The sequence below is a fragment of the Pithys albifrons genome, chromosome 4, assembly GCF_047495875.1.
Source record: "Pithys albifrons albifrons isolate INPA30051 chromosome 4, PitAlb_v1, whole genome shotgun sequence".
Taxonomy (NCBI): Eukaryota; Metazoa; Chordata; class Aves; order Passeriformes; family Thamnophilidae; genus Pithys; species Pithys albifrons.
This window is the reverse complement of record NC_092461.1, coordinates 92945503-92973326: the sequence shown is the minus strand read 5'-3', so window position 1 is coordinate 92973326 and position 27824 is coordinate 92945503. Positions and strand designations below refer to the sequence as shown.

Below are 27824 nucleotides of genomic sequence, written 5' to 3'. Positions count from 1 at the left end.
ATATGGTAATTTTATTGCTTATACTGCAGCATTGTCCTCGTTCTGTTTTGGGTTTTTCTATTCTTTGATGCTTGTTTTTTTAACAATGCAAGGATGAAATGTTATCAAAAACAGTGATTTAAGGTGCCCCTCACAATAGTTTTGATTTGGTCTCTAATTATCTTCCATTCATCAAGCAATTACAGGATATTTGGAAATTAAAATCAATGGTAAAATAATAAAATTTAGAAGTGGGCACAGTTGTGTACATGACATAGATAAACAGAGGGAAAATGCGATATTGCCCAAATCAGAAGACAATAAGCTTACTTTTCAATGAAATATCCATCTCTGAAACAATTTCTCAAAGTCCAGAGTTTTGATTGCTAAGAGGTGAAAATAAAGTCCTTGAAAAGTCAAGGAATGTCTTTTGGAATGATGAACCTTCCCAGAAGAGCATGCAAATTTAACAGAATCTATTCTTTGTGAAATATAAGCTGCAAGTTCTGGGGTCAAGAAGATAAAACAGCTGTTAAACTACTTGGAGTTACCATATTTAGGACTAGGGCCATTACTTCAATTTAAAAAATACGTTATTTCCTATCACTTTCATTATGAATGATTAAAGCTAATATTATCTTGGGCTATGAGAATAATTTTTCAATGTTCTTGTATGTTCTCTTCAGTGTTATTGTCTGTTCATAGAAACATTTATTTATTTGATTGTTTTAAAAAAAACCCAACTTAGTCTTTTTCTAAGAACTGTGATGATTTCTGTATTATTCTGGTTATATATAACTCAAATTTATACCATCTTCTATCTTCATTCTTGCTTTTAGATGATTTTTTGATGGTTCAGGATTGAGTTTCATCAGGTTTTAGACCTCTTGTGCCCTTTGAGGAGAGTGGAACCTTTGTAGGGCTGAAGATACCTTTTCCCTAAGAAAAGGCTTTAAGAGAAGACATCACAGTCATTCCTCTTGGATTACAAAGCTAGAAATGTAGGAGAACATATGTAATGTCACACAGTCACAATTCTGCCACCTGTTCATGTTAATGATTTACTCTACTGGAAAGGAATAGAGGGTCCAAGATGACGATTAACACTAATCTAAGATTTTTTTTCACATATTCTCAGTTATGCCCAAAACATGTGTCTGCTCAGTCATTAAATTCTCAGTCATGCCCAAAATATGTATCTGTACTGTCATTAATACAGTGTCGTTCACCCTGTGTTTATCTGTGCTACAGTGTTGTAGTGGAGATCCTGAATAAAACAGTGGTGTGAGCAACACTATAGCCTATGGCTCAGTCAGGCAGTCTCTCAGAGAAATGAGAACATAAGCTGTTAACAGCTGGCCACTCTTTTTTCATTTGTCTGGAACAGACAGATTGATCTGCATGTAGTTTGGCTTCCAGTGCAGTTTCATGTTTTATTTACTACCCTATAACTGCAGGCTGCTGATGAAAGGGGCGGTCTTCTCCCCCTCTCCCAAGTTGCTGCCTTCTCTGCTGCAACTGATCTTAGCAGTCATTTCGCCATGTTGTAAATCAGCTCATCTGTCCAAAGCTAATCTTCCATTTTCAGGGTGACTCAAGCTCTGTGGTTATAACTACCCCTGCAGTTCTAAAGTCCTTTGGAAGAGCAGACACTTAAATTTCGTGGAGACTTTCTGGACATCACTCAAAGTGCAGAGCAAGATTGTGCCTGGCGGGAGTATGAAAGTGTGTGAAAACTTATTTTTGGGGTGTGGTTCGAGAGGCATTTTCACATTTTAAGAGTGGGGCATGAAGTGGATCTAGGTATTTCTGCATTCTAGGAAAGAGTATTGCCATGGTGAATTTCCTTTGTTGTTTGCAAAAATTATGAGAATATGATGAAAACAAAACAGGCAAAAGTCAGTGAGACTTTTGGAGGTTTTGAACACTGCTGAAGTACTAAATCTAGCATGATTCTTCTGGGTCCCGTTAAATATTTAGAGGCCATTAGATTTTGGGAAGGTCATAGGATTATGATATTGGAAATGGGGATAAATTGGAGAGATAGAGCCTTAACCTTTGTGCTGTCCCTCTTTTAAGAAATGGCCTGTGCCCATTCGGGTACAATGTAGGGGGTCATTTTTAGGTGAAAATTTTAAATAGTAAGTAATCAGAAGTGACAATGTTCAGGCAGCCTTTTAGTACCTTCACCCGTGAAGACTGCACAGCCTCCCTGGGCAGCTTGTGCCTCTTCTTGGTGATCCTCACAGTTACAAAAGGTTTTCTGATGTTCATATTGTACTTCCTAGGTTTTCATTTATGTCCATTGATTCTGATCCTGTCACTGGGCACCACTGGAAGAAACCTGGCTCCATGCTCTTTAATCTTCCCTTCAGGTATTTATATACATTGATGAGATTCCCCACCAAGTTTTATCTTCTTCATGTTGAACAGTCCCAACTCTCTCAACCTTTCCTCATAGGAGAGATACTCCAGTGTCTTAATTACCTTCATGGCCCTTCACTGGGCTCTCTCCATTGTGTGCATGTGTCTTATACTGAGAAACTGAGAACTGAACCTGGCATTCCATGTATGGGCCAAGAAGACGGGAAGGATCACCTCCCTCAACCGGTTATGACAATACTCCTCTTTCATGCAGTCCAGAATACCATTTGCCTTACTTGCCACAAGGGCCTGTTGCTGACTCATCTTCAAGTTGGTGTCTTCCAGGTCCTTTTTCACCAAGCTGCTTTCCAGCTGGGCAGTCCTCAGCACATACCAGTACACGTTGTTGTTCCTGCCCAGAACTTTGCACTTCCCCTTGTTGAGCTGCATGACACTCCTGTCAGCCCATTTCTCCAATCTATGGAGGTGTCTCTGGATGGCAGCATGTATGTATGGCTCGGCTTCACGAACGAAGGTTTGGGAAGGGCTTTCCCCACGTGGGTGTGTCCTTCGAGCCTTTTTTTAGGTGCATTTTTTTAGGTGAGGCACAGCATGTGTGAAACTGGCCTCATGGCAGCATGACCCTATTGCATATCAGTCACTCATCCCAGTTATGTGTTATCAGCAGTCTTGCTGAGGGTACATTCTGCCCCATCATCCAGATAATTAATGAAGATGTTGAACAGAAAGTTCAAGTATACTGACTCCTGGGGTATATCACTACCTTCTGGCCTCCAGCTAGACCTCATGCCATTGATTGCCACATTCTCACCCCAGCTACTCAGTCCAGTTTTCAGTCCACCTCACTGTCCAGTTTTTTAGCTCACACTCTATTAAACTCTCTGGGAGAATCTTATGGGATGCTGTCAAAAGCCTTGCTGAAGTCTAGGCAGATAATATGCTTCATCACCTTCACAGGGATTGATGTGAGGTAGACTGGCCTGTAGTTCCCTGAAATTTCCTTTCCTTTCCTCCAGTCTTCAGCCACTTCTCCCAGTCACCTTGATTGTTCAAAGATTATTGACCTACTACAGTGTCACCAGTATTGGTGTGCTCAGTAAGTGTTTGCTCATAAGATCTCAGCTGGCTCATTATCTATCCCTAGGAAGAGCTCCATATAGTCCAGCTGTTCTACCTCATCATTTCCTTCCCTTCTTCCTAATGGGCTGTACCGCTTTACTGCAGCACTCAAGTCACATGGTCCATCAGACTTCATCTGTGAGCCCCATAAAATGGTAGCCCCACAGCTGCTCACTGATTTGTAGTCAGCATGTTTATTTTCCATGCTGCATGCATTAGTGTATGGGCACTTCAGAGAGGCACCCCACATGCTGACTTTCCAAAAGGGATTCAAAAGATTTCTCCATAATGGCGCCTTGTAAGTGCATCCTTGCTTAAATGTTGAAGGTGACCTTTCTTAAGCCTTGTTTCGTTGATTTTGTTATCCCTTTCGATCACATCACTCCAGGCCCTTTGCTTATCAACCCTCCTTGCCTATTACTCTCTCACAGAGCTTCTGGTAATGCTCTTTCCTCTGTCATTCCTAGTTTATAGTGCCTCTTTACAGGGTCAGCCATTCTACTGTCAAAGACAACTTTGTCTCACTCAATGAGAAGGATCCCAACTCTCCCAAGCAGATGTTGATCCACAAACAGCATTCCATAGTTGTATAAATCAAAATCTTTTCACCAAGACCAGCCCCACAACCAGCTGGGGACATGTATTATCAGTCACCTCCTCCTCACAGCCTTTTCCCTTACTGGCAAGAGTAAAGACACCACCTGGGCCCCCGTGCCCCTGATTACTACCCCTAGTGCTTGAAGATACTTTTGATGCCCTCCATCGTTGGTGCCCACATAGTAGAATAACAGGGAGTAATAGTCAGAATGTCAGAAAAGCTGTGGCATCATCCTGGATCCACATCTCCAGCAAGCAGCGACCCTCCCTAGATGATAGGTCAGGTCCACAGATGGATGTGGAACAGATGGAATAAGTCCCCTGTTCTTGACAGGAAGGAGGCACCTATTACTGTTTCTTTCCACTTCTTCCTGATGGTCTTGCATGGGTTAAGGTCAGGTTTAGGTGTAAGAGACCCAGATACTTGGAAGCACATGTGGCTCATCTTCAGCTTTGAGGATAGTGAATCTCTCTTACATTTTTAAGCCTTTAGGTGAAGGAGGAGTCTTCCTCTTGGTGCCAGAGATCACAGTTTGCGGTGGACAGTGTCTCAATCCCTACTGCGCCCTGGGGTACAGGGATATTGAAATCATAGTGTCTTGAAGAAGTTGCTGTTCCTGCCCTCCTCCTCCTTGCCCCCTGCATATCTTCACTGATCTTGTGCAATCACTACCACACCTGAGACTGTTTATGCTGTTTTGAACACAGTTGTGTGACTGTCTCTTCCATCACTCTTTTCTTCTTCTTCTTTGTGATGTTCTGTACAAGCTGCTGTGCTGTTGGCTGCCCCTGGGAGCTGTGCTCCAGACTTGGCTCTTATGTAGGCCTCTCCTGAGCACCAGCTGAAAGGGTTCTTGACCCTCTATAATTAGAAGGTGGCTGCAACAAAGGTTCTAAGCACTTTGGGTCAAGGGCATCCGGTGGTCCTGCTCATTGGAAGTTGCTAGAGCATTGTTGGTGCTACACCCTTATGTCTCCCCTTATCTCATCCTTGCCTGAGAGCGGGCATCTTCAAGTTTCTCACAGGGTTCTTGGGAGTTTTCTAGTGATCCTGGACCTTGTGCCCAGGGGTTTGCAAAGCAAAGTCCATAGACTGCACCACAGACTGCTGCTATGTCTTCGTGGGACACAGGAAAAACAAAGTCTATAAGGAAGTAATACAAAGGGAGGCAGAGGGCAGAAAAAATAAATCAAAATATAGTCTTATCAAGGGAAAGTTGTGTATGAGATGGTAAGCTAATTGATGTCTTAGAACTACTAGAGTGGAGTTTAATGCTTAGATGAATTTTATTTTCACTGGTAAAGTGCCCTGCAGGACTTGGGCAGAACAGGGAGGATAGAGTCAGTCCAGGAAGTTCTAAGGCATTTCAGAAGCACAATCAGAAGGTAGCAAATAGCAATATTGTTAGGATAAAGAGGTTGACAGTGACTTTTCCTTTTTAAAGGAATAGCCCTGGGACTAACTGTTTTAATTGTATTAATTCATTACTTTGGGGAAGACAGCTTACAAACTTCTGGAAGTTGTAGATGACTCAGGGAATGAAGAAATTCCCATAACAAAAGAACTCAGAACATCATGAGGGATGGTCTGTATGATCTTATTGACAGGAATTAGAAAGGAAGTGTGGTAGGCTTCACATGTGGTAAGCTTACTAGAATTTCCAGGATTTTAATTAATCAGATTCCAGCTGTTGCAGGGCCATAAGACAGTGATAGTTTCAAATTCTTTTCCTTTTAAATTCTTTTGCTTTGGAACATTATAGCTGTAGCCTTAAATATTTTATTGCAGATTTAAGTTTTGCTTTTGTGAAATGTTTTACAGTCTACAGCACATGAGGAGACTTCCCATGTGTGGATTTTTTAACTGTTTTAACTGTTTGCTTGTCCCAGGCAGTCGCTTTAAGTGATAAATTCTTGTGGATTTTAGACACACCACATTCTTAACAAGAAGGTCCTTTCCTTGTTCTTTCCTAGACCTAATCAATCAGCATTGTGACCATGAGCTCCTTCTGCAAGTGAGAATTTTTGATTTGTTAAATCAGTGTTCCATCAGTTTGTGGAGAACTTATTTATGAAAAATATGAGGGTTTTTTTCTTTTTTGTGAGAAAATAAAGTATTAATCAAACCCCAATTATTGAAAATGCTGTGATAATAATCATAGTGTTATGATATTGAAGATACACTTGAAGGTGTTTTCATCATTGCCAAATGCCTCTTTTTTCAGTCCAGATCAGACAAGGTACTTTTACTTTGTAGTAGTATTGCCTGGCTATATGAATGCATGAGGTGTTCCAGCACACACATTTCTAAACTTTGACTGCAGTCAATACAGTTAGAAAGAACTTGAGGTCAGCCCTTTCTGTAAATGTCAAAAGCTAAATCCCATACCTGTTAAATAGGAGTTAGATTCACTAAAAATGTTGTTGTAGTACTGTCTTGGCTTCCTCTCCAGAGCTCTTTGCAATTGCTCTGAAGGAACTTCTAGGAGGCTCAGAAGGCTAGGTCTGTAAAAAGTATTTAGGCTTCTTCCTGTCTTCAAAACCTGTCGAATTCAATTGTTCTTACTCTTTACACAATTGATGGAGTAGTGGAAAAGTCATTTTTGGATGCATTCCCAAAATTAGAGCTGGAAATGATAGCACACAGACCAAGGAATTAGTAGAGGAAGCCAAGAGTCAGCACTGAGATTTCCATGTATTATAAATCCTGCCATTTTCTAGGAAGTTGAAGCCTTCCGAGATGTACTTCTGTACCTGCAGAATTCGCATCCCTGAGTATTTTTCTGGACTCCAGAGTGCTACTGTCTGTACTTCAAAGGATGAATGGAGGTCAGTCCATTCTCTCAGAAAGCTGTTTCTGCAGATGATGATATTTTTGTCTTAGTTTCTCTTTCAAGAACACACCAAAGAGTAGAAATTCTCTTTTCTGTTCCTTTCTCTTTGAATCCTCTGAAAGGATGAAAGCCTTCTGCCAGGACGGAGTGGCAGTCATCTGCAACCTTTTCAGGCAGTCACTCAAAGGACTTTTGCTACTGTAGTAAATGGGAGCATTCCATGTATACCCATTCCAGAAGGGTACACTGTAGGTGTAAAACTAGGAATATGTCCAGATACTCTTAAAGAGTTGCATAACAAGAAATGCTTATGTTTGGTCTGCACTGTTCCAAGGGAGGAAGGTGGGTGGTGAATTCCTGTATTTCATTCTGCAAATTACACGTGTATTAAAGGGAGGAGGATTACAGAGCAGAATTAGATAGTGTTGTAGAGAATGTTTCACTTGCAAAACTTTCTTTAAAGTTCAGCCTGTACATGGATATTGAGTTGGCAGTTGTTTGGTTGATGAGAAAAGAGCAGATGTTGGTCTTCCTTCTGGAGAGACTATTCTAGTCATTCCTTCAATATTCACAGTTAGTAATGTGGCATGAGCAGGATTGCCTTTAGTATGCCTTTGTTTGCCATGCAGAGACATAGTGGAGTTTTGTTCTGACATGTTTTACATTCCCAATCTAAGTTGGGGTTGATAAGGGAAATGAAAACCTGATAATGACAAACAAGACAATATAAGGCATTACCAGGTCCTAATAGCCACGACAAACCTTCCTTAATAAAACTCCATGGTCAAGTGCAACTTGACAGGACAAACAGTTGTCAAAGACATGGAGAATCTGTTAAGACATCTCAGTTGCATACCCCAGGATGCAGTTACTTTTCCTAGTAAGTAAATAAACAGTGGTATTTAGAAAAATGGATCAGTCGAAGTGAATGTGTGGGAAACAGGAGGCTATGGCTTTGCAGTTATCAGGAGTGGTGCTTTGCATGGTGATTGCTGAAACCATGGCTTCCTACAGAAGCAAGAATCCATCCATAAAACAAACATCCTATTCAATATAGAGCCACACTCCCCCACAGTTCCTCTTGCCTTCAAGCACAGGACACAACAAAGTGCTTGTTTGGAGTCACTAAGAAGGAAGCAGGAATGTTTTTCCCCAGACTTTACTTGGCCCACTTTCCCCCCTTGCTTTGTTCTGAATTCTTCTGAATCTTGTCATGCCTCCAGCTTGAAAACTTTTTCTTCTCTGATCCTTCTGCCTCTTGAGGTCGCATGTAGTAGAGGCATGGTCTACTGTACCCTTCATCTGTCTAAATCAACTCTGTATGTGAGATACTAATTTTAAACAGAATGGGACTGCAGAATCTACCTGTAGCAACTCTGTCAATGAAAAGTGTAGCCTTTCATTTCCTTCAAGTCATTTTCATCACTACCCAGATTCATCAAGATGTTCACAGACCTTTTAAAGACATCTTAAAATCACTAGTTGGAAGGTATAAGAGGGTGAAATTTGTTTCAAAATAGAGCAAACTATGTAAATTTTGATTTTCATAAATGGTTTTCAGAGACCCCCTAGGCTAGGATGGATACAAATTGCCATGCTCATGCAGTGTGTTGTGTGCGAAGTTCCCAGTGCTGATGTCTCACTGCCTGTACTGAAAAGTTATACTCCTCTCAGTACCAGAGATTGACATCACATTGAAATGGTATGCCCTGGAGAAGGAGAGGAGGAAAATATATGAATTATCTTTTGATTATGATATGTTCCAATGTAGCCTTCAGCTCTTATTTTGTTTTCGTCATTTTCTTCACTTTAGCTTAAAATTTATTTGTTTAATTTCAGTCTGTATGATATTCTGATGCACTAGCAAACTAATTTGCCTACAGCCTAGTAAAAATCTCATGTTTTGTCTCTGTCAGGTCTAATGATTGCAAGTATTTACTCTTGCACTGGTGGAACAGACAAGTGGTCTGTGTTACCTCATGAGCCTTCTGCTATCAGTCCTGAGGTCTGCCCTCAGCTTTGCTTCTCTTGTCCAGCTTGCTGAAATGAAAAACCATGGTATTTGCTATGGAGGTTTCTGTGATGGATATCATTACCCAAGGGTTCAGAGATGCTTTTGTTTATATGAATATTAGACATTTTAGGATGAATGCAAAAAGCAAAAGCAAGAACTTCTTAACACCCTTTCACCTGGAAATTAGTTGGTTTTAGTTTTTTGCTTCTCTTGAAATTGCTTATCCTTGGTGGTGCTCTACAAATGCAAAACTAAAGAAATCTTCCTGCCTTGTTTAGCTTAAACTTTGTTTCTTTAAAATCCTTTGCATAAATTGTTTATTTCTTTGTATATAAAATACTTGGCATTAGTTTCTTTAATTTATCTCTGATTGCGCCTTTCTTTCTCAGGCGGGATTCCTGTACGTTATTGACTGACACCCTTAGGCAAATTTTTTACTACAATACTAGGTAAAGGTTGATTCTGAATAGTCTTGATAATATGGACTTTTTTATCATTATTAAACAGAAGACAAGATTCCGAACTGGTCCTCTTAAATGTTTATGGTATTAATGAGATGTGACTCATGTAAAGTTTCAACTTAGAAGATGAACTGAGAACATACCTGAGAACAGGGCCAGAATGCTCTCTTTGCTCACAGGAATTGCTCTGTGTTTGGCATTCATTTTGGGTAATGTTAGCCTCCTGAACAGTGCTGTGTAGCCTGAGCTAATCAGTTGTAGCCTGTGGGCACCTCTCACCCCAAGCCTAGGTGTCTGAATAAAAAAAAAAAAAAGATGATGCTATCCAGATTCCTACAGCTTTGCATTGGCTTACTTAATCTAGGAACCACAGAGAAAGGAGATTATGATCCACAACTATGTGAGATGATGGTAGACAGGGGTTAAAAGCACAGAGTGCAGGGTGACGATAACAAGAGAGACTACAGGAACAATAAAGCAGAGTGAAGGGACACCTGCCTCAAGTGTCTGTAGTCCCTTACTGAAAAATAAAGTAAAGCATTGCTGCCTCATGACAGCTATTTTCATTGATCAGAGTTTAGCAGAAGTAATCAGGCAGCCTGAAATATGGAACATAGTGAGCTTTGAATGCTTCCTTAACATATTTGCATAAGAAGAAAATGGTTAATTGAAAATAAATGGTTTGCTTTTTATTTCTCTTGTGGAAACATCACTTCTGCTGAATAAATATTAAGCAATTTGTGGTAATTCATGATGAAGTGATTCTCATTTACTAGAAAGTAACCGTAAACAAGGCTCCCAGATCCTTTGAACCTATGGTAGAAATTCTATGTTAGACAAGTCCTGAATGCACATTAATTTTCAATTATCAGAATGAAAAACCTTTCCTGTGAAATTCAGTGTAAGAATGAAAGGCAGGCCAGAAAAAATATTGCAAGTCTTTTCAGGTGTATACAGTATGGATGCTTGCATTTCAGTCAGCAATGCAATGAAAGAAAATCAATTTCAGCTGTAGTTAGTCTTAGCTACAAACTTTTATCTGTGAAAAAAAGAAAGCTAAATAGAATGACATGATAAGCAAATGCTAAACTTTATGGAATCTGAGATTCTACATGTGAGCCTAAGAATATATCTGCAGCAAAAAGTAAAAGTTCTTACCTGCCTCGCAGGCCAAAAAGACTTTCAAAAAGGATTGTTTATTATAGCTGAGATTCTGTCGGCCTCCATGACACGGTTTTGATGCAGTACTTTCTTACTAAAGCATTATGACCTCTATTTTGCAGTGGTTCAGACTGATTTCCTTCTGTCATTAAAATCTTTGTATTTTTCCTTAAAAAGCCTATCACATACCAGTAGACCTTAATACAGCATTATGTGGTATAATGTAAAAATCTTTCCCTGAGCCTCTATTGTGGATCAGCTGTCCTGGCTGTGTCCCTTCCCAACATTTTATCTATTCCCTCTTTACTGATTTTTGGGAGCAGGAGACAGAGAGAAATCCTTGACACTATTCAGGCCTAAACAGTGGTGGGTCATCATTGTTGTTTTAGAGCACAGGCTGCTGTGAGCAGAGTTGACTCCATAACTTCATTCCATACCCAGTGCATCATGTTACTCCTTGGTACTCTGATTGCTGCCAGTGAAATGGACACCATTAGTAGTTTTAATCAGTAGATCTTAAATAGTTAAAAATATCTACTTTTTGCAGATATCAAAGAACTTGCCATTTTTATTATCTGCAGGAATTTATTTATTATCATTTGGATAATGCAACATTGAGGTGCAATTAAATGAAGGAGTTAGAGCAGATGCCAGTGAGAAGCTGATGATGGTTGGTTATATCTAGTCAAAACACAGCTAATTTCTTGATTTGATAAGGAAAGATTCTACAGAGTCTAATTATATATGTATAATCTTGTTGTTTCCTGTGCATTCATGCTCAGGAACACCAGAAATCTGGGAAATTTTCTATGTTCTTTGCCACTGTCTTAATGGCTAGTGATACACATTAAAAAATGTGTTTTATTTAATCTTTAACTTCCAGTCACTGTATTTTATGTGTTTTTGTCTGCTAGATTAAGGAGATTGGAGTTAGAAAATCTCCTTAAGTAGGTAATTTATCATGTACAGACTATATCATCAAGATTCAGTTCTGTCTTAATCCATTTTAGAGTTCATTTAGCCTCTCACTGTACAGTCTATTTCCAAATTGCAAATCAATCTTACAGTTTTTGTTTAAAGTTTGAGCTTTATCTTGGCATTGCTTTTAGTGGAAAAGCTGGATAGAATTGGCTATCTTCAGGTTTGGGAGAGTAGGCACTTTAGTAGTACTTCTAGGTACTGTAATCATATGTATTTTTTGTTAGATATATATCTTGAAGTACACACCTTTCTCAGGTGGATACGCATTGCCTTCAATCCATGCTGCAATCCAGATATATGCTGGCAAACTCAGTGCCCAACAAAAGAGAGAGTAGGGCTAAGGATCCCTTAGAAGAGTGGTCTCCAAATAGGGGTGTCTGCACCCCAGAGGATGTGCAAGATTATCTGTTAGGGTGCATGAAGAAAATGGTTAAATTTCCATTTATATTTCTTTTAAAAAATAAGGAAGAAATTAAGCTTTAATAATATTTAGGATAAAAATTAACACTGGTACATTTAGTTGATCCTTATTTCAAATGGTCATGTAGGGCTCATGGGGTATCTTGGCAGGAGAGTGGGTACTTTGCAACGTTGAGGGGTTTAGAGTGACATCCTTACTCCTTCCTTCACTTCCAGCATATTGCAATGTATTACAGTTTACATGTGCCCAGTTAAGTGGATTTATGGATTATATTATCTAGTTTTACTAAACTACAAAATGGACAAGTGGCTTAAAAAGATTCCTGCTAAGCAACTGCAGATTGAAGATAATACTGATAATGCCAGTAGATGCAAACCAGATGAAAATGACAAAGCAGACATTTTTCCTTCTGCTTGTATGAGCTCCTCATCTGTCACATTATGGATAAAAACAATGATGAGCTAGCCAGATCTGACAAGAAGTAAGCCATCCCCTGCCCCACCCCAAATTATCATATGAACTATAAATCTATAGCTACTGTTGCTAATAGCAAACCTTGCTCTAAAGGTATATTGTGCCTTGAGATGTTTGTTATTGATAGTACATGAAGCCAATGTGATTAGGAAGACATTGAAAAGTTAACCATCCAGAACAGGAAAACAAGCCTCAAGTTACATTTAAAGTCATGTGATACTCTATCCAATACTTTACATAACTAAACATAGTGATAAATGTTTAAAAGTAAATTCTGGTGTTTCTTGATAGGAAAAGACAAAAAGGCCAATATTATTGGGGCAACACCTGTTCTTCTTGCTGCAGTGAAAATAGCTGAAATTATACAGAGAAAACAATATGATGACAAAGTCCATTCCTTTGTCAGCAAATGCTGTTGAAAGACACACTGAAGAGTTGCTCGACAGTTGAAGAAACATATATTAAAACAAAGCATGTGGTGTAGGAGGTTTGGTGCAGCTGGGTGAAAGTACAGATGTGAGAGTCAAAAGACTACCAATCCCAGTCTGGGGGTAAAAACTGGAATGCTTTATTGAACATGCAACACACTATTTAAGGGTCTCACAGGCAGGACATGCTAATAAGGAGAATGAATTATGGTACCATATGTTAACTAGGGGATTATACAAGTTTCAGATAGGTCGCACAGTTAGTTAGTATTTTCTATAATAGGGATTTACATGGGGAGAAGAAAGCAAAGGGTTTCAACATGAATTGATAACAACATACCAAAGGCCATCTCTGTCTTGGAGCCAGAGACAGCTAATCCACATGGTTGAACATGAACAGGCCTTGTCTGGTCCTTAAGTGATGGATTTGTCTCAGCCTCTGTTGACCATGGCTTACTGTTCAAGCTTGTCAGTTCATCACTGCTGGGAACTGAATTTTAATCCCTGCATACAGATGTTTGTAATGTGTCTCAAGGTATTTGCTTGATTCTGTTTCAATAATGAAACAGATAAAAAGTATTTCTTTGTGAGCTATTGAAGGAAAAATGGACTGCAGAAGATACATTCTTGGCAGTATATAACTTCTTTAATAAGGGCAACCTTTAAGGGAAAAACTGTGTAAGTGTAACCACTAATGGAGCAGCTGAGACAAAAAATGTATTCCAGGGAGTTGCAAAGCTAGCATAGCATCATGAGTGAAATTCCTTTGCTGTGTCTGTCAAAGGCAAGCTCTCACAGCAAAGAGGCTGGAGCCAAAACTGCATGCAGGGTGCTATCAATGTGGTTAATTTTATATATAAAAATAATTTAAATAGTGGTATATTTACTGTACTCTGTAATGAGGTGGGAAATGACCATGAAAATCGTTGTACCCCATAGAAGTTCATTGGTTTTCTTATGATGAAGTACTTTAAAAAGTTGTCAAACTTGAAGATGTTATGTGTTATTATTTTACAAACAGACTAGTGTTACAAACTTACTGACCTCTTCGGTGATGAAAGGAAGCTGCCCATTGTAGATATTAAAAACAAAAAGACACTTTATGTGTCCCTTCAATGTGAAGGTGGCATTTAACAATGTGTGAAAAAGTCACTGCTTTTGAGAGAAAACTTGTGCTGTTGAGAGAGAATTTTGGAAACAGATGTTCACAGTAGGGGCTCCATCCTTTCCATGAATCCAGCACATCATCTTAGGGGGAAGTTACTCTGTTCTGCATATGCTTGTTTCCCACAAGGATAAATGGCCTTGGTAAGAGGTCTCATTCAATTCCTGTAGGTTCTTTTCACACCATGTCACCAGGTGAAGACACTTGCATGCCACTGCCCTTGGTAAAGCTGAAAATTAATCTATTAAACTCTGTTGTATAGCAGTTTGGAGAAATGATTGGAAACTAAAAGATGCACTACATTATAACATATTCCCACTTCTTTCATTTCTCCTTTTCTTTAGGACTATTACTTAAGATTCTCTTCCTCCTTTTTCTAATATACATTCTTAGACCCAAATGTCAGTAGTGGTTCCATGTCAGTAGATCGATATTTAAATGTTTATTTGCACATATTAGTGATGAATGGTCAATTTCCTGAATGCTCTAATAACACCTATTCTTCTAGATATTATCTTCCAAATTTGCTGAGAATTAAAATTAATAAATAGATGACAATTTAAAGAATTATTCAGATTGCAGGATCCACACATCTAAATTCAAATATACCTGCAGAATTTAAACAGAAATGTTCTGTAAAAAAAGAGAACATAAGCAAAGTTAATGGTTTTCTCCTAACTCCCAGTCCACTATAGCTTTGTCTTGCCAGAGTTTGCTTGTGTGGACTACCAGGATTATACCCTATGCTTCTCGGTCTCTTTCTGGTTTAAAGGAGGGAGATGATTGTTATAGGATATTAATGTTACAGTTTGACAGAGTTTTTTAATGCTAAGTGGGCATTATCCTTCAGACGAATTGAAAACATGTAACAAACAGCGTGGAATTTATTTAAAACTCAGAAACAGATAGAAGTTATTTTTAAGGAGATTGTTCAGTTCCAGTGAATTCAAAGGCATATCCCTTAATAACACTGTGTGTATTGTCTCCTTCCTAAGAGGGATAAAATAAAGCACTACATATGCTTTTGAAAGTACTGAAAGTTTTTTCATACTAGATTGTTGTTAGTTCTTTTAGGGATATAGAAAGATAAACTCTCATTCCAGGTGTTGTATGAGTTCCAGACGTAATCCATAAGGGTAAAATGAAAAGGGCAGCAACAGTGAAAAGTTCTAGCACACATGGTCAGGGAGATGACCACCAGTCCATAACAAACAGACATCATTTTTACCGCCTGAATTTGCCAGCAAGTTGCCCAAACACACAGACTGAAATTGCTTCCTTAATCTGTAGTATAAAAAAACCCCAAGTGATTTTCAGGTAACCCAGAAGATTTTGTCTTCTGGTTTCCATACTCTATTATGGACTTCCTCTCAGACAGTGCTGATAAACTGCATGTATTTTTGTGCGAATTTCCAGTCATGGATAAAATTGGCTTTACTTTCTTAAACCAAATAGCTTGTGTTAATGTGATCTTGCAAGATTTGTCTGCAGGAAAAGAGAATGTGAAGCCAATTAAATTAAAAGATGCCACCATGGTTTTTTTAACGGCATTGCTGTAAGATGAGTACAAGCCCCACAAGGCTGCTTAAAACAATAGGTCAAGATGCAGAACAATGCCTACGCAGAATTCCATTGAGAACACCATAAAATAATGTGCAGAATTTATTTATAAAGGACTTGATATGAGATATACCAAGAATTATTGTGATTTGAGAAGTTTCAGGAAAAGATACTAGAAGGAAGAAATCTCAGAAGATAGAAGTCTGTCAAAGGAGAAGAGAAAGAGCAGGAGCAATTAACAAAGGCATTAAGGGTTCGAAAAGATATGTACAAGAGCCAGGGGAAAATCTCTTTTCTAGAAGGACTTTTCACAGGTAACTGCAGTACAGCTTCAGCCAACAATTGAAATCTCAGTGGAGGAAGTATATGAATCTAACTGAGACGCTCAAGTACAGTAGATTATCACCACCATATGGCATCCTTCTGAGGATTCTGAAGTAAATAAAGTGTGAAATAACAGTCATACACCATTACAGGAAATGCTGCTGCAAGGTTTTCTTCAATATTAAAAAAGATGTTAATATAGTTTCTGTATTTTCTTTGATCTTGGAGAACCAGGGGATAATCCCCAAATTCCAAAATAAAGTTTAATTATCTAGTAGTCCTAGAAAGTAGGATGCAAATGCTCTAATGGTGACAATACTTTAGCTTGCTTTACCTTAATTTAACTTAGATTAAAAAGTGGATTTAATTTAAAGTTAGCACACCATATATTAAATTGACTGGCCTGAGCTATTAACTAGTTCTCTTATCTTAATTCGTGCTTTCCAAAGAAGAATGTGATTGTGGCTTCCTACACATTTTAAGTTGCTTGGTGTTTTTTAACAGAAGTAGTTACTCTGTAAAGCTTTTAGCAGAGGACAGTCATGTCTCTCATGATGAATTTGAGAAAATCAGTGTTGTAATAGATGGTGGTGCCATTATCAGTTTCTAGGGGGAAGTGGCATGGAGAGAGAAAGAGAGATTAGAAGCAAAAATAGTATTTTGTCTTTAACTTTCTTCACCCCAGCTGATAACCACTACACTCCTCTTATGCCAGAGCGTGCCATTCAAAGATCAATTATTTTTCTGTTGCGAACTTTCAACAACTTTCTCTCACACTCCTTTATGCAGCCTTGAACTTCAACTCACTGCTGCATATAAGGAACAGGCAACAGGGACAACGTTGTGTGCTTCCCAGAAATCACAATTTGATTTTGTGTCAAATGCAAGGCACCTTTTCAAAATATGTTTAAGTTGTTAAAATTGTATGCCTAGTCTTTCATGTGTTTTAAGTTTGCCAGCTTTATTTTTAGTTTTATCCTTTTTTCTGAGACCATTAATGCCAACTAAATGTTAGATACTATTAATTTTGCACATGATCCGCTTCATCTGTGTTTTTGACATTTTCTAAGATTACCTTTTTGTTTGTTTGTTTGTTTGTTTGTAACAGTAAAATAAAGACATTTCTTCAGGAAGCATTTACTGATGGGTAGACTCAAGTGAGATTTCGTACAATGAAGAGCTGTGTGCAAAGCCACCATACAGCTCCTACAAGACTGCTGCTTTCTCATAAATGTATAGCATCTACAGATATCAGTGCTTCAGTGCTAAGGTTAATGTCTCTTCCTCAAAGAGGTGATTAACAACCCTTTATTGAGCAAGTCCTGGCATAGAAAATCTTAACATATGAATGTACTGCTTTAGGAAACAGAACTGTTTGGAGCTGTTGAAAATGCTTGAACAGCTGTTGTCTTGTTCTGTTTCTTGATTAAAATTAATTGTTGATTATGGATTGTTTTTCTGGCTATTCTTGTGCTGTCCTGAATTGAAACTTCATCTTTAGCCAGTAGAATCTGTTTGAGAGGGTAGTCTGGGAAGTGGCTCCTATTTCTGGACAAGTCCATGGTTTTATCTAAGACTGTCTTCAAGCAAGTACAGTAGTTTCAGGGGAGACAGCATACTCCATCATGTGTATGTTTGATGGAGTATGCTGGAGTACTCTTGTTTGAGTAGAGTCCAGACATCAAGGATTTATTCTTAAAGCATTCTGTCTCAAAATTGTCTGTTCCATAACCAATGAAAATACTTTTTAGGAGATTTATTTTTCATGCAGTTAAAGGCTGGACCAGCTACATCCTACAAAAGGTTTAATTATAGCATTAAGCTCTCACTACAGGATGTCTTCAAAAGATATAGGGAGAAGTCTTAATTGAATGGATACCATAGGAGGTTCTGTGAACCTTCTCGACACTATATACTGAAATGACACTTTGTCAGACGTTACTGCACTGAATAATAAATTTCCCAACTAGAAAAATATTAATTGTCTTTGGCCATTTGAACCTTGTTGCAGCATGAAATGGCAACAAAATTGAGCCTATCAAGTACTCTTATCAGAAATTGTATCGGTCACTGTAAACATTATCTAAAATATGTAGATTTGAATGTAGTAACACCTGCGTTAACAGACTTTGGCATCAGTTGGGATTTACAGATGGAATATACAGAAATCCTTTCTGTAAATAAAAGCATGGTTGATATCTGGGGATGATATTTTCCCCCATATATCCTAGGTTATGTAGCCTTTTAGCTAGCCTGTGAGATAGTATGTTTGTTATTTGAAATATGAAGTCCTTTGAGGAGATCCAAAGGGAAGGATATGGTTCCTATTATGAAGACTACCACTACTAAGACTGTGGCTTTCAACCTTCTTCTGGACTGTGGGTTTGAAACCAAGAAAAAAAGAGATTTTTTGGTAACACTGACAGTATATCAGTTGTTCAAGGTTTCACAACCCTTCAGTTTCTCCAGGAGAGATGGGTGACTGCAGACTCTTGATGCAACTATCATAGCCATATTTACAGTCCTACTTTGGAAGGTCTGAGCTGCTGATGTTTTTTCTGCATCTCACAAACAGAGGGGATGCCAAAAAAAAAATTGCACTTTAGAAATATTTGTGAAACTATTTTGGTTTTCTGCATTATAAAATTGAATAAAGCAAATATGCTGTCTGCACAGACAGCTGATGCTGAATCATTATGACAGAATGATCAGCTCAGCAGCGCTTGCATGTGCAGAAGGTGGGCATTTGCATTTGTAAACAAGTTGTGTCCTCAGATAATAATCCCAGTGATCACAGGAATGGTATTAGTGAGCATCTGAGACAGAAGAAAATTAATCAGTGACTAATCCTAGTTTAAAGACTTGAAAAAGTTTTTTTGGAAAATTACACATTACTGTGACATTTCAATACATAAAACTAAGAAATGCATTACTCCTTTGCTTCATGTGTCTTCAGTTTAGTTTCTTCTAACTTTAGTTTCCGAATAGATTAAAGTTACAGTCCTTATACAATGCAGTACAGAATTCCAGTCCTAAGAAAACAGGAAAGGATGCTTCAATTCAATAGACAAGTGCAAATGAAAAAAGTTCTTTCAATGTAAATGATACACAGTGGAGAGAAAGAGGAATATTTATTTTTAAAATCTCATAAGTACTTTTCTCTGCCCAGTAATACCACTTCAGCTAGCATCCAATTTAGTTCTCTAATGTAGCAGAACCTCTTTGACTCAGAAGAGATAGAAGGTAACTTCTCCTGTATTTTTCCAGAAGGGGCTGAAGAATGAAAATTTTCTTCTCTATTTATAGCAGCATTATCATTTGGTTTAACATTGTAATATGATGACCTTGGACCCTGAAATGGTGTCTTTTTTCTGGTTTTCACCTGAAAGAAGAAATAGGGATTTATGATGTTTTAACCACAGGGTTTTTTTTAAAAGTTAATCTAACCAAAACTGTTTGGAGCAGTGCATTGCTATGTAGAAAATAATTTATTATACTGTTCTCAAATTTTAAGCAAACCTGTTACTTCATGCCTGAAAAGCCTAAAGCCTAAATACCCCAGTGTGTTGCAATGAAGGCAAGTATTCCCACAGTTCAAGCATAGAACAGAATTAAACCTAAGTTGGGTATTGCTGACCTTTCCACATTTAGGAAGACTGAGGAATGTGAATTGCTATTTTGGAGGATTTTTGAAATAATGTTATAATAATTTCTTATCATCTGTATTCTCACAGGTTCTATAATCTTCCTTTCACCAAAATGTCATCCAATCTTTATATTAGGTAAATGTTTCTTTCTTTTTTAGTTTCCCATTGAGGCTTGTATTCATAGTTTTCAGTTGATAACAACACTTACTCCTGGGTACAGAGGTTTTCATAAATGTTAACATAGTCCCTTGAGTCTGATGTAATTAAACCATTAGTAAACAGCTATAGCTTTGGTACAGCAACTGAGTGCATGGTAAAATTTCAAACTTGGCCCAGATTTTCTGGAAAAAAATATCCCAGATATATAAAGACTTCAAAGTTTTTCACAAAACCCTTGGTTTGTACAAATGTCCTCTACCAGCCAAGAGGTAGAAGAATCTGTGTGTTCTCCCCCAGCCATTGGGTGGTCAGATTGAGGATGGATGCAGGAAGGCAGCCAACCCCTCTGACCTTGCCCTGAGAACTGTTTATGAAGGTAAGAGATCTTTGGGGCTTCTAAGTTTCAGTGAATGCCACTGGAACACCAGTTTGAGACAGGGTTAGATTTTGTGACCCAGAATTCAGCTCCAGTTCAGCTGTCTGTATCTGAGAGTCATCTAAGCTTCATTCATAGTTAAGGGAGAAAGGAGAGAGGCTTTTCCAGGGTGTAATTCATCTCAACTATTTTAGACATCTATTTATGGACGAGATGACTCATTCCTTAGAAATGCCCATTAACTTTGCCAATATCCATGTAGCACCCTTCCTAGTTAGTATTGGAATAAAAAATATTTCATCCATCATGGATGAAGAGACTGTAGATCTATAAATGTTACTGTTGCTTTCATTCTGCCTAACCAAGGAGGATTTTACATAAAGGCACTTTCTTTTGTAATTATAAATAATAGCTTTTTTTCACACTATTAACATTGACTTAAGCAATATGTAATTATCATTCATGTTTGTTTTAATTATCCCTCTCAATGAATTCTGCTCAGAATTGTTTTAGTAAATGGTGAGTCCTGAGTGTAATAAACATGTTTGAAATGTGTATGTATATAAGTATCACTAATGATTACTATACATTGTACACTTATATATTTTGATGTTGAGACCCTGATTTTTGGTTCAGTACTTGAACAGTCTACCACATGAAGACTACCACAGAAGTGCTTTTGAGAGGCATGTAATAGTGTGTGCTTCAAAAGAAATTAATTATCTTTTTCTAGATTGTGATTTGTTCTTTTCCATGCTACCATGTGACTTTCCATCTTGTTCTGTTCTTATTTCTTGATCTAGACAAATTCACCAATATAAAGCATCTTTACTATGTATTCGAAGTAGCTTTAACTTTTATTTTCATTTTTTCTAAGTATTTTTTCTCTAAACATATACTCTAAACCCGGTGAAATTTTATTTCTCAGAAAAAGATGCAGGTATATTCTATATTTTGCTTTCTATGTTCTGATGACACTCCATACATAATAATTTAGAGTACCTATACTTGTCTGCCTCCACATTCTCTCCGAAATAAAATATTGAGTATTTCAGCACTCCTAGTCATTTAAGTGTATGCACCAACTTTCAGTAGTCCTGTTGCATACCCTTGCTTTAATGAACAAGCAGTTCTAAATGCTTGCTTAATTACTTGCAGTTCTGGCATTGGTTTATGAATTATTAAATAATCTATTCTCTATATGCCCTCAATTTACATTCATAATAACTGGCATGAAAATTACTATTGTATAGTATTACAACCTCTACATCCTTTGCTTTTGTTCTGCTATCTCTTAGGAGTCAAGTCTGATAAACTTGCAGGAGAATGGTTGTCCTATTTACCTGGAAGCCATCAGAAACCACGCTGCCCTCAGTTTTGGAGATGGCATTTCACACTTAAGGAACCAGAACTATATTTTGTGTATATTTTCTTTCTCAGTTTTTTTTATTGGTGCTCTTGAACTCCTCATGTGAACAGATATAATTTCTTATAGCACATATCATTAACTTTTAATCCTTGCCTACTGTCTTTGGGATCCTTTCTAGCTTGGCAGTGCGTTATCCGTTTTTTTCCATAAGGAATGTACTGTGCCTTTTTCCTCTCTGCTGTACTACTGAGTTGCGTGTTAACTTGTCTTAGTGTCCAATTTATTGAAGAGAGTTGTTTTTTTAAGACTGCTCAAAGTCTTGCTGAACCTATTGTGCATGTCCCTAACGTGCTAGTAGATTAAGTGGAACTTAATCTGTTCATGTTTTCTCAAAGTACAGATCCCTGGGTTTTTTTCTAGATAATTTTTAATTTCACTGTAATAGGCTGGTGTCTTCAAATACATGATAGCAAGTGATCTACCTCTTAATAAGATGAATTGATTTTATCTTTTTGTTGCAGAGAAATCACCTTCTAACTTGAGCTGTTTTTAAAATCACCTTAAAGCCCTCTAATTAACATTCCCCTACCACAAGAACCCTACCTTCCTATCAATTACACACAACTGAAGGCTTAACATCAGAGTTCCTGATTGTGTTTAGCCACGGTGATCAAAAAGCATGAGAAAGATTTTTTTCTTACTTTAATTTTCTTACTTTAGAGAATTTGGATGGAAATTAGAGGATGCTTTCCTAATAGCTAAAGTAATATTTTACTGTTTCCTCTTTGTTTCTTTAGGCTTCATCTTTTGTTTTTGCATTTTCTTTCTGCTTCAAATAAGGTTGTACCACCTATCTCATTTTTGTAGTTGCAAACAATTTGTCTATCAATTGAAGTGCATCTCTGGAATTTGTTTTATCCAGATAGAGTGTTTCTTGAAAGTAAGTTTCATTCAATGCTTTTAAGCCTTTAAACGTGAGTAATGTGTTTGTTTCATTGGAATGAAAATAGAGGTAATTACGTTTGCTTGTAATGCATCATATATGATGAGATCTCTACTAATCCCAGAAATTGTAATCTGTCCTATGCAATTACTCACAATTTACATTTAGTCCATGTAGTGAGGAAATACTTTTACTTATCATTCATTTCTTTCATGCACATATATTTATATTTCTGTACTGAAACTCCTACAGGACAGCATTTTAAGAACACAGTATACTTTGGACAGCAGGAAATCTTAATAAAATATCTGATTGTGTAATCCATCTGGTTTGACCAGTTCTCATTTGTTAGGAGTCTCTTATGGTCAGCATCTGGTAGGATTAGACTGCCCTGAATGACAAGGATTTATCTTGCTTTACTTACACGCAGCTTTAGTGAACCAAAAGGTCATTGGAAATATCTGTTAAAAGCAAAGGAGTATGATTAATCTAAAAATTATTAAATTTATTTTGTAACTGGCAGAGTTAGGATTAACTGATTGAACTGTGCCTTTAAACATGTAATTTGAAACCTGCTTTGAAACCTTGGTTAGTGGAGACCCTTGAATCCAAACTATCATCAATAGAATGATTATCACCTTTCTTTACTACATTCCTGGGAAAAAAAAAACCTGATAAAATTGAAATTAAATACTGTGGAAAAAACAGTTGTTTACTATTTACTACTGGTTAGCAAGTGCTCACTTTAATAATCCTGCTGGAGTGAGCAATCTCATTTTACCTAAAACAACATTTATCTGTGTGAAACTTTTGTCTACTTGTGAGGTACATGCTCATTTATATATTATATGCAGAGAATCATCATACAGAGTTCATATAGGAAGCGAAGAACAACAAAAATTTGGTGTCAGGACTCTGAGTGCACCAAAAAGCCCTTTCTGACCAGCCCCCCAAGGCTATCTCATACCCCACAACCCTACTTCAGCTAAGGCTGGTGCCATCAGTCCATGCCCCTGTAATGCTGTGGGAGTGCTGGTTTCTGATTCTCTCCATCATAGCCATGCTTGGCATGGACTCTGTTGTCTTGGACCTTTGTCTTGGCTTGTCCCCAAACCTGTCTTGTGGATGCAGAAAAAATGTCCGTCCAGGTTTATTGATGATCGGCTCTCATAGTTTCTGTTTTGGGAAAATGAAGTATTGATCTTTAAAGTAAGCAAACAGATATAAACAGATACAGAGCTACAACCTTCATTAAATTGTTAACAAGGAACTAAAACCACCTGGAATTACACTGCTTCTGTATTATAAGTCAGTGCAAGATTTACTTAGGAACTATGGATCCCCACAAGAACTTAATGCAGCTTTGTTACAACTTTCTACATCAGATCCCCCAAGTTGAAATGATCCTATTTACACAACAGAGAACTGGAAGTGTAGTAGTTTACAATTCTCTTTACTTGGAGTTGGTGGAATGAACCTGTTGCTGCTGAGCTCTAAAACTGCTTGTACCACTGGTGATATGCTTTCCAGGACTGCAAGCATCTGCTAAAACAAAATAGGCAGCCTTTTGTATTCTGAGTTTCACAAATTCCATTCAAAATTGGTATGTTTGCAATAGGAATTGGCAGTTCTAGAACTGGAGGTGAGGCTTTGCAAATTTATTTATTTGAAAGAAGTGACGAACCTCTGTAGAAAGAAAACCAGAAGTTTTCATTTCATTATACATTTAGAGTATTTACAAAGGAAGAAAATAACTTGAGGGTGGTAAAAAAAAAAAGTATAGAAATAGGAAGCAAAGACTAGAATTATAGTACAAATACCCCCCAGCCCAGACACAAGATGACATGTGTCAGACTAGTGGTTAGAGTGTTGAAAGGGAAAAAACACCATTGTCTTCTAGAACAACAGTGTAAACCTTGTAAATTCTTATAAAGCTCCTAATATCTTGAGCTGAGAAAGAATCACCTTTCGTTTGCAAAATCTCCATAATAGGTGCATCTGGAAAACAGCAAATATGTGATTGCAGTAGTGAAGGGAAAAGTTTTTCAACTTCTTTGGCACAAAATGTAGTAAGGTGTGTCTTTGGCGAGGTTACTCAATAGTTAAACAAAAAGTCTAAGAGCTCTGAAATCCACAGAGTACTTCGTTTCTAGCAGATGAGCCAAGAGGGTTTCAAAGAAATTTCTCAGTGACTCAATTTCAGTAAGTTTTGCTCAGAAAAACCCAAACACATACAATTGAATTCCTCAATTGCAGAGTTCATGAATGAGTTCTGAAGGGACCAAGTCACAGCAAGTCAGTAGATAGTTTGAAGTGTGAATTTTGTAGTCATCAGCTTTTTACCCAAAACTGAAGCCTATCTATAAAGTCTTAGTCTATTTTAATTATATTTAATGTGTATTTTTTTATCATTGTCCTCATGTTAATAATGGTCTAGTTTTACTCAACAGTATTTGGTAAATCCTCTGTTTTTCTCCTCAGAGTAGCTGAGTAATGGTAAACTAGTCTTTTTCAGATTAAAAGAATGACTAGAACTGGTTTCAGAAGAAACTCAAGAAAATATCAAGAAAGCGAATCTAGAACTTGGAAAGTTCTTGTTCTACAGAAGAAAGTAGAACAGTACAGGGTAGAAGCCTATTCCTTTGAAAAGTACAATGCTGTTAACTGTTAGCTAAAGGAAATGCTACTTTCTGTAGGTAGCAAATAATAGTTTGAGTTGAGTGGACTTTCATACTTGGTGAAAATATTCTGGGCATTAGCTGAACTATGATCAGGACAGTTCTGTTTTCTTTTGGCATCACTGATGGTTTGTTTCAGAAAAACAGTTTTTCTGTTTATTGAGAAAAACCTGTATCAGAAGGAGCAGTTAATGGCATGGTTGGAGCTAAACTAACAATAATTCATTTGTACTAGTATACTAGCAGAAAAAGCTAGTATTTTCTGTAAGTAAATATATTTTCACAGAATTAACCTAAAACCTGAAAAAAATCACAAAAGGATAAAAGGTAAGCCCACCAATCTTGGTGGGCTGACCATTGTGACTTGCTGTTTAAAGAAAAATTATTCTTTAAATAAAAAGTTACCTATATTTTCAGTTTGTTTGATTGTAAAAATTTATAATGTAAAAAAGTGTCTTAGTAATTTTAAAACATGATGTAGAGTCCATGAAAGAAGTAATTAAGGAGCTGTTGTAGTAATAATTGTCAGGAAATGACCCATACAGATGGTCATTGGAAAGCATCTGCATATGATACTTACACTTCTAAATTTTCATGTTTAATATCACATATCTTCCATCTTCTATTTTCTGTGTTTGCATTTGAGGTACTTGTTTTACACTGTGATTGCCTTCTCCTATTTCTGTTATTAAAACCAAATTAAAAAGACAATCAGTGCCATGAATATGATCATAATTTTATTAACTTAAAATTAGTGTGCCCTTCTTTTCATTTCAGTCTGTAATCCTGTTACAGGCTAAAACTATTTTTGCTTATCTATAAGGAATAGCAGTGTGAAACTGGTTTTGCAGTCATGTGGCTGGAAGAAAACCAGCAGTGATTAAGACAGAAAGCCTGTCAGTTACATGAAAAAAAACCCCTAAATTGGTAAGCCAGATTGCTTTGTGTATTATCTGGCTTCTTTGTCCTATTAGGCAGCTCAGAGAGGACAGTCTTGCCATTATTAAAAAAAATTACAGGTGAAAGAATCTGTTGGTACATGGTTGTATGTCGCCTTTAAGCAAACTATACCACGTGCTGCCCCATGACAGCATGGTCTAAGAGAGGGGGAGGGCACAGAGGAGTTCATTAGGCTTTATCAGTCCCTAAATGTTGTAAGCTAAGCTCTGCTGATTCATGCTAGGACCAGCTGACAGCGGTTTCAAATCAGTACTTGAGAATGTGTAAGATTTTCCTTTATGAGTGTTTTCCCTTTATGGAGTCTCAGACATCACATTGGTTGCAACAAAGCTTTGGGTCTTAACAGCCCTGGAAATACAGGAGCATTGTCCATCCCCATGATGCGAAGTGGGAGCCCATTGTGAACTTTTCGCCACACATGATAAGGCTCTTTACATGGTATAGCCATTGATAGTAGATTATGGTCATAAAGGAATAGTGCTTTGATCAGATTTTAGACAAAATAGAAAAAAATTTGTGGGTGCATATATCATCATTGAGATCATTACTTGGCATTGCAGTGATAAATATAGTCCATCTGCTTCCTTCTCACTGCGTCTCGATTCACTAGTTTGCCTTTTTCTCAACTTCTGACAGGTGAGGAATGATCTGACTGGTGTCCTCTATGGTGAAGACATCGAGATTTCAGATACTGAGAGTTTTTCCAATGATCCCTGCACAAGTGTAAAGAAGCTTAAGGTATGTGCTGCTGATTGAGGTAAAGCTGCTGATAAAGTAGCAATGTTTTTTTTTTTCTTATGAAGAGGGCTAGTGAAACAAAATCCATGTTAGTGTGACATACTACTACATTCCAGTGCATAATATGATCCAAAAAAATGGCATTTTGAAGTCCTAGTCTTGTTTAAGTCCATGAAGCCTGTGTTCTTAGTAAATACTTTTAATAATTCTGGGCAGTGACACTAAGTGAAAAAAGTTGTTACTGGCTTCATATTTATACCTAAAGCCCAGGTGTTAGTGATATAAGTGTGAAAACTCTTGAGGTTTGGAACCAGAACCATTTTAAGGTAAACTAGCATGTATCAAAAGCATTGAGCCTCTTTCCATTAGCTTCATTACACATTTAAGATTAAATTATTTGCTTATATCATCTGCATTATTTCATATGAATTATAGAGGGGGAAAAAAGGGAAAAAAATTGATAGCAGGATGATTTACCATCCTTTTCTTACTATAATGTTTTATTAGACTCCTGGCATCTCATAAAATTTAGACTGTAGTTTAGCACTACCATGCAGTGCAACCAGCAATAAACTCGACATAGGAGATACGAATCTTGGACTGCATATGAACATGAAAAAAATGATGGAGCAGCAAGAGAAAGCCCTTTTAAATGGTGATGGTCAAATTGCTGCTGCCAAGTACGTGTGACACACAATCAAAGCCATGATCCCACAAATACTTAAATACTTGTAAAAGAGGTAATAAAAACCTTAATAAACTAAATGTAATTTAAAAAATTAAAAAAGGATATTGACCTGTGTAAGACTAGACTCCTGAAGCTAGATGGGAAAGTTCTAGAGAATGGTAAATTAAGTGGTCTTTACTATTCCCACCATCTAGAGATATAAGTCAGAATGTTTAAAGTATTAATAGATGAAGTTTATGTTTATAGGAAACTGTTTGTGGCTGCCCAATCTAAGCCAGTTTGCATTTCCTAAGTGGAGTTGAAGAGACTCCAGTATGTGTTATCAGTGAAGTCCACATTTTTGACTAACAATAATGAAGGAAA

At 37.4% G+C, this 27824-nt stretch overlaps 1 protein-coding gene across 2 annotated transcripts in view; it reads left to right on the top strand.

Annotated features, from left to right (window-relative positions):
- Nucleotides 1–27824, top strand: part of GABBR2 (gamma-aminobutyric acid type B receptor subunit 2) — a 482477-nt gene that overhangs the window by 203604 nt on the left and 251049 nt on the right. For both annotated transcript variants that reach the window (XM_071555005.1, XM_071555006.1), the window contains exon 4: nt 26672–26773. In XM_071555005.1, the coding sequence (XP_071411106.1) occupies nt 26672–26773 (102 nt within the window). The remainder of the gene's footprint in view (nt 1–26671; nt 26774–27824) is intronic.